Genomic DNA, 7,129 nt, shown 5'->3' on the forward strand with positions numbered 1-7,129 from the left:
CGGATTCAATATTACAAAATTGAAAATTAGATATGTATCATTTGAGACATTAAATTTATGATATAAGGGTCGTGCTATATGTACACGGGTGTCCCTCACAAGAGGGGGGCCAAAAAACGCGCGACCCCCCTCTTGTGAGGGGCATGTACAAACATCCGTGTACAAATAGTAAATTCCATTATATAAAGCCATACATCAATAAACTCTCTACGTCACTGAAGAAAAAAAAAAAAGGAAGAAGAAGAAGAAGAAGAAGAAAGAAAACAAACAACCCATTTTTTCTAAACTACAACCAGTTCCAAAAATCATCACTAGTTTCTTCCCAGATTTAATTTACACGGACACTAACAAGAAAGATTTTCCTAGGGCTCATGCAAGCATGCACGTTTGGCAAAAACGGCCTTATTTATTTTTACTATTATATAAACATTACGTAATTAATGACTGGTGTAGAGTTTGTTCCGCATTGATGGACGTAATGTTATTGCATGGCCATGCAGAGGGATTTAAATGCTGCTGAAGTTGCCGGACGACCAATACTTGACGTATATCCCAAAGTCTCTGCCGAAGCATGATCTCTTCCGATCGAAGGCTATCATTTTTTAGCCGGACGAATTGGTTCTGACGTATCATCAAACCCACTCGATTCGTTAGTTCCCGGTTCCGAATTTTAAACCGGTTCTCGAGGTTCCTCAAGTTCTCCAAATGTTTCTGTTTACGCATTCGGGACCGCCGTGCCGACTCCCGGTTCGATAACTTGCGTCTACGCTTTCTCTCATCCATGATTGCTCGTGCACCTAAACGGCTAGTCTCCTCTGAACCGGATCTCACGGTTTCAGAGCTTTTCCGGTTCGGTTCATCGGAACATGAATTTGGAGTGAGGGGGGATGGTTTGTTAGAATTGGAATTGACTGGTTCTTGGGGTGGTTGTAGGCTAACAAGGACCGGCTCGTCTTCTTGAGGTGGAAAGAGAAACGCCGGGTCATGGGAATCCCAAGGAGTGAAACCGCCTTCGAAAGATGGAAATGGGTTTCCGAAGAAAGAATCAGAGGAAAAAACGGTCGGAAATGTTGACATCATCGCCGGAAACCGTTTATAGGGGTTGAGAGAGGTTAGGAGGGGAAAAGGGAAGGAACGAGAGGGTGGATGGCGGTATTTAAGGGCAAACCGAAAGCGATTTGGCTGGTCCACATAGTGGCAATTTGGTAATTGGCAAGTTTTAAAGGGGTAGCTTTTGAGTCAGGCAGCACTAATGGTGGTGGGGGCAGCTCTTGGCTTTTCCAAGTGTGCATGGGGCTTACATCAACGTGTGTGTCCCGGCTTAAGCTTAGTCATGAAGAAACAAAACGGTTCAGGATCTTGTGGACGTGAGATATTTGGGTAGGAATTAGCCTACGTGGTGCGACCATCTAATGAGTAATCGTCAACTCGAAAAATCAAGATGGCGTCAAGGAAGGTATTGCTATAGATCTCGCTCTGAGGAATCAGAAAATTAACGAGGAAATAGCTATGAATAGTTGAAGGCTGAAGCTATGTTTTTAGTGATTAAAGGTTTTCACTGATATTGAAAAAAACCTCCAGAATTTATGTCAAAAGTTTACTGAGTTATAGTTTTCATATACACAATTTCTAGCATCGATGATCGATATTCTCGTTGCTGATACAAGGGTTTTAAGTACTGCTAGAAGGAAGAAAAATTTGAAATTCAGTTAAGAAGAAATGAACGCCAACATAATGTTTTACTCACCTACCTAGTGACCATGTTCTAATTCTCTTTATTCTTCAATTTTTCTTTAGCATCCTCCAGTCATAAGATTAGATTTTAGGGCATAGAATATTAGACATCGAAGTTTAACTTCAAGATAATAAAAGAGTGACATGATGTGAATATAGTCTCGATAATTTCAAATGAAGAATGACGAGCGCTTCTTAAACTATAGCTCAAATTTCATTTAAATAATTAAATTAATTCAGGTTAAAAGATAAGATAGTGTGTATATGGATTTGTAGTAAACAAAAATGGAGGAAAAAATGTAGAATAATCAATAGATTACCCTGCCATAATATTTGGTAGAGAACTCTTTATTACTTGATGATTCTTGAGTCCTTTCCAATGTTATGGGTGTTGCTTAAATGACAACATCAACATATTATCTTGCAAATCTCATCACAAGGCAGGTTCTTATAATGTATGCTAGCTAGACGAGATTAAAAATGAAAGACATGTACCAGTTTATTCATTCTACTGTCTAATCTAATCTAATTTACTAACATACAAATTAAATTAAAAGTAATTTCATCATACTTAAAATTTCTCTATGAATCCAATAAAATATTAAGAAGAAGAGGGGTTGGTGCATTAGATCAACAATCTTGCTACATATACATTAACTTTGATATTATGGGCCTGTTCGATAGTAATTATGACAATTGATTTTTTGATCGTTAGAGAGAAAAGTATATACCATCTGTGAGCGAAGAAATCAAATATGATGGTTGGAATAGTAATTTTGATGACTTGTTTGCACCACATAAAAAAAACATCATAGGAATGTCTATAATTCAAAAGATGGTCCTACAAGTGGGCTAAACTAAGTTTAGAAGCTTCTGTGGGGAATGTTGGTTCTGTCAAATCAGAAATAATATATTATTATCATATAGTGTGGTTTCTCATTAGAATTCAAGAAATTCTTGGAATGTGAAGAAATTTCTCTAAAACATGGCCAGGTTGTACACGGGATTTAATCCAGATTCGTGCATGTAGTGCCTAAAATCATGACATTGTTCATCAAGTCAAATGATTTGAAATGATATGTCCAATTTCTTGATTGAACTGGATTTACTGTTTTCCTAATGAAGACGTGCATGTTTCCACAGGAAAGTGGTTCTGTTTTTGCATAATTTTGAGCGAGATTTGTGTTCTCCTTCATGAGATCTCGAAATTATATATTTATTTGGTTAGAATGATGCTCGAGTGAAATTGAAGTTAAAATTATATTCATTGAAAGGAAAACAATTATAGTTTATCCTACGTAAAATAATTAATAAGTTGACTACGCAGGGTAAAGAAAATATATGTGTCATAAGATATATTAGTTTAATCTCTTTTAACTCATAGTTTCTTTGTAATATAGAAAAATAAATAATTTTCAAGACATAAAGTTTTATTTGGTTAAGGTTCCGTCTCCTCATTATATAATGCCCTTCAAAATACAATTCTTATTTTATTACTGATTTAATATATATTTTTTTTTTATCTACTTACAACTTATATGAATAATTATTAGAATAAGTTGAGGTTGTCTAGAAACATGATGACGGAGGTAAATCTTATAAGATTTCAAAAGTTGGTTTATTTCATTAAAGCAAATGTAATCTTTCCAGACCATATACGCTTTACTAGCCGAAAGGAATTCCAAATCTGCGCTTTTGACCCAATTTAAGAATCCCATTTTTCGAACACAAAATCCCCGGACCAGACCATAAACGTGTGTAATTCTTCCCACTTGCAACAGCCTTCTTTTACTTCGTTTAGTTGAATTTATTTTTATGTCAACCTTAATAAAAGAGAATATAATAGCTTCCTTCATTTTAATGGGAAAAAGAGAAAATAAAAGAATGTGACAGAATTAAAATAATTAATATTCGCATGAACCATTTGAGATGCATCCAAAAATCTTATATTTATATTAACAATGATGGATTGAGTTGCTCCATTAGTCGTTCTAACCCGCGTCGTTTGGATTTAACTAGAAGAAAATAGTATATTAAATCTTAATTAGCAGATAATAGTATATGAATAGATATGTGAAATCATGGAATCGCTAATATGATCTTTGAATAATTATTTCAACTACCAACACCTTGTAATATTATTACCTCGTCTATAAGAAGTCAAGGGAAGAGGTAGGATTGTAGAGTTGTTGAAGCAAATTTTACAAAATTTTAATTTGGATTTCAAGTTTAATGTTGAGGCAGTTGACTCCATTGTAAATTTGGCACTGTAAGTAGGTTCAAAATTCTAGTTAAGAATTTGTATCATGTAACATATGACATAAAATCGATATAATTTAGGTTTAAAAAATTCCAGATAAAGTTACCTCAATCAAGCAAAGCACTTTTAAAAAAGTATTCAAAGATGTTTAAAACTAGCATCTTAGCCTCAAAAAGTTTCATCAGCCATAATATAAAAAAAAAAAATTGCTATTTGTACAATAGTGTTTATACGCCCCTCACAAGAAGGGGGAAATGAGCGGTCCCCTCTCTTGTGAGGAAAGTGTAAACGTTTGTGTACATATAGCATTTTTGTGATATAAATATCTTTGTGTTATATTTCAGTGACTTCAATAGTTTGTTGATCGTGAACTTTTGTTTTTTTTTTTTAATTCACAAGAATTTTTTGTATTTTTTAACAAAATTTTCAAATTAGTTCTTACCCCAGCAAAAATCAAATTGTCAGATGATTAAAAAAAAAAAAAAAAGTTCATGAATAAGTGCAGTGAAAAATTAGATTTAAAAGGATAATTAGAAGAGTCTTCATTTGAGGTAGCGCTCGCAACATATTTTTGAAATGCATTAATAATTTGAATATTCCTCAAAAGATTGAGGGAAAAAGTAAATGAAGATCTTCAATTTGAATAGCTGTTCTTTAAACTATCACACTTTAAGTAAAATTTTCAAATTACTTTTAAAAGTCAAGCAGAACCATTTTATTTAAATGATGGATTTGTAAATAAGACCATTTAATGTTATTAAAAATGACTATTATGTATTTTTGTTATTTTATGAATGACTATACGTCCACTGAACTAGTAACTCGCACTTTGTTCAATTGGTCGAGCTAATACTCATTTCTCGAATTGAGTGAGCTAAGTACATTCAAGTCTATTCTTAATTAAAATTTGACGTTTGGATAAGATGGCTAAGACAAACACTCTAATGCCTATGAATAACCTCATATATATCGTATGGTAGCATTCATTTGGTAAAACATGTCCTTTAATTGACTATGTAAAATCATAATCAACATTAATAATTGATAGATATTATTGTTTTCAAATTTCAAACTTCAAAATTTTCAATAATTTAATTAAAAAAAAAAAAGGAGTTACAAACATTTCATCATTTTTAATTTTCTCTCCAAATAATCCTTGTTATGAAATTTCCACTGAAATTAATTAACAAATTAAAAGACTTTAAACGCAATTAACGTGCATCTTAATTATGATTACACATCATTAGTGTAGGATCTTTAGTAACTGATGACTCATCCGATGGACTTTGCCAGTACGTGGAATGAACCCTTTGATTGGTTTCCCTTTCTATGCTGTCCATTCAATTTTTACTCTTCCTTCAGTACAAAGTAAAATCATAGACCAACCATTCTACAAGTGCATCATTTTTCACATTACACACACATGCAAGTGGTTTTAATCGTGGACCCCACCTTTATGAGAAAGTGTGAAAATTGATGTAAAAAAAAGTATTGTACAAACGGCATTTTTGATCATAGATTCATAGTATGCAAATAAACATAAAATTAACGATAAAAGATGGTAAACACGTTTTCAATAATATCAAACAAAAATATATAACATTCTCATTATTTTTAAAATAAATTTTCTCTCATTGTATTTTTCAATCATGCATTTTACAATAAAATAATATTATAAACAAACTCAAAACTTTTTCTTATTTTTTAACCACGCATTTTTCATCAACTTACTATTCCAAAATGCACATTTTTACATTAAAATGAGAATCAAACAGGAGCATAATATAATTTGTCGAGTCAATTTTAAATAGTGTAACTTTGAACTCATTACTTACTAATTAGTGTGATCCCCACCAAAAAGAAGGGAAATTTGAGTATCGATAGTACTCATTAATAATATGGTGGACGAGAACCAAATTTTACTAGAAAGGTAACATCCCATTAAAACATGTGAACCAATGAAAAGAGTATTCAAGAAAATATGAGAGGCCACATTAAAGATGAAAATGAAATTGTTTAGCACTAGTCAACGTGTTCTTTAAAACGACGTCGAACAATTCGCCTTTTGGGCAAAATTCAGTCGGTATTCCTGTGGTCGCCATTAATTATCTCTTTTTCTAAAATTCGCATAAAGTCCACTTTTACTCTTCCGATTTCACATTGATACGTTTCGCAATTGGCTTTCTCTTATCTTCTCCATATAAATTGACGTCGTCGCACTCTCAACAAACCCACCCAGTAAGCAAAGAAAGTTAAAAAATGTCTAAATTTACTACCATGTTCGTCATAGCACTGCTCTTCCTCTTCACTCTCTCATCTGGTGCACGCCCCGAGCCAGCTGTTAAAACCCAATACGAGGTTTGTCGAATAAATATATTATCTCTTTTCTTCTCCTCTCTTTTCTTTATTGTATAAGATAGTTAATATTTGTGTTTATTGATTTTTATTTTTTTATTTTTGACAGGGTGCTGAACCACAGCATGTGGATGTGGAAGAGAGCTGCAAGGGAGTTGGTGAAGAAGAATGTTTGATGAGAAGGACTCTGGCTGCCCATCTTGACTATATCTATACCCAGAAGCATAAGCCATAGATTTTCAATGAAAAAAATGGGTTTCTTTGTTACTTACTTTTGTGTAAAACTCCTAATGATCTGCAGCTATCGTGGTAAAATATACTATCTGACAGTTTCTACTGCATATCTATTTTGATTCTTAGTTGAATTTCATCCCCGAACACAGACTGTTCTAATGAATTTGATGCTGGTACTGGTTTGCTGGTTTTGCCGTTGGTTGTGCATGTACACGTGTCTATATCTAACCAGCTGTCGATAAGAATCCCAACGCGGATCAATTACTTGTCACGCTTGAGTGAGCTTTGCCTAGAAATGCTAAAACAGCCGACTGCAATGGATGCGCCAAATAATTTAATGAAAAAATGGCTGCAATTAAAAGTGACGATAGTTGACAGTTAATTCTCAAGTCATCTCTGTGAGCAATGCTAGCTATGTCAGTGTATGGTAAATTTAATTAAACGCGTTACATACAGCCATACTGTCATAAAAATTTATTATTTAGCCCTAGTTTGTCGTTAATTTTCTCTCATTTTTTTTTCATTATTTTTTCTGAAGTACTCATT

At 33.3% G+C, this 7,129-nt stretch overlaps 2 protein-coding genes across 2 annotated transcripts; one reads left to right on the forward strand and one right to left on the reverse strand.

Annotated features, from left to right (window-relative positions):
* Window positions 1–158: 158 nt before the first annotated feature.
* Window positions 159–1,704, reverse strand: LOC111367261 (basic leucine zipper 4-like). The gene has a single exon (XM_022988033.1). The coding sequence runs from the start codon at window positions 1,078–1,080 to the stop codon at window positions 430–432; it is 651 nt and encodes a 216-aa protein (XP_022843801.1). The 5' UTR covers window positions 1,081–1,704; the 3' UTR covers window positions 159–429.
* A 4,449-nt stretch (window positions 1,705–6,153) lies between these two features.
* On the forward strand, window positions 6,154–6,774 carry LOC111367262 (phytosulfokines-like). The gene is made up of 2 exons (XM_022988034.1): window positions 6,154–6,352; window positions 6,459–6,774. The coding sequence occupies exons 1-2, from the start codon at window positions 6,254–6,256 to the stop codon at window positions 6,582–6,584; spliced, it is 225 nt and encodes a 74-aa protein (XP_022843802.1). The 5' UTR covers window positions 6,154–6,253; the 3' UTR covers window positions 6,585–6,774.
* The last annotated feature ends 355 nt before the right edge of the window (window positions 6,775–7,129 follow it).

Source organism: Olea europaea, chromosome 18 (assembly GCF_002742605.1).
Source record: "Olea europaea var. sylvestris chromosome 18, O_europaea_v1, whole genome shotgun sequence".
Lineage (NCBI taxonomy): Eukaryota > Viridiplantae > Streptophyta > Magnoliopsida > Lamiales > Oleaceae > Olea > Olea europaea.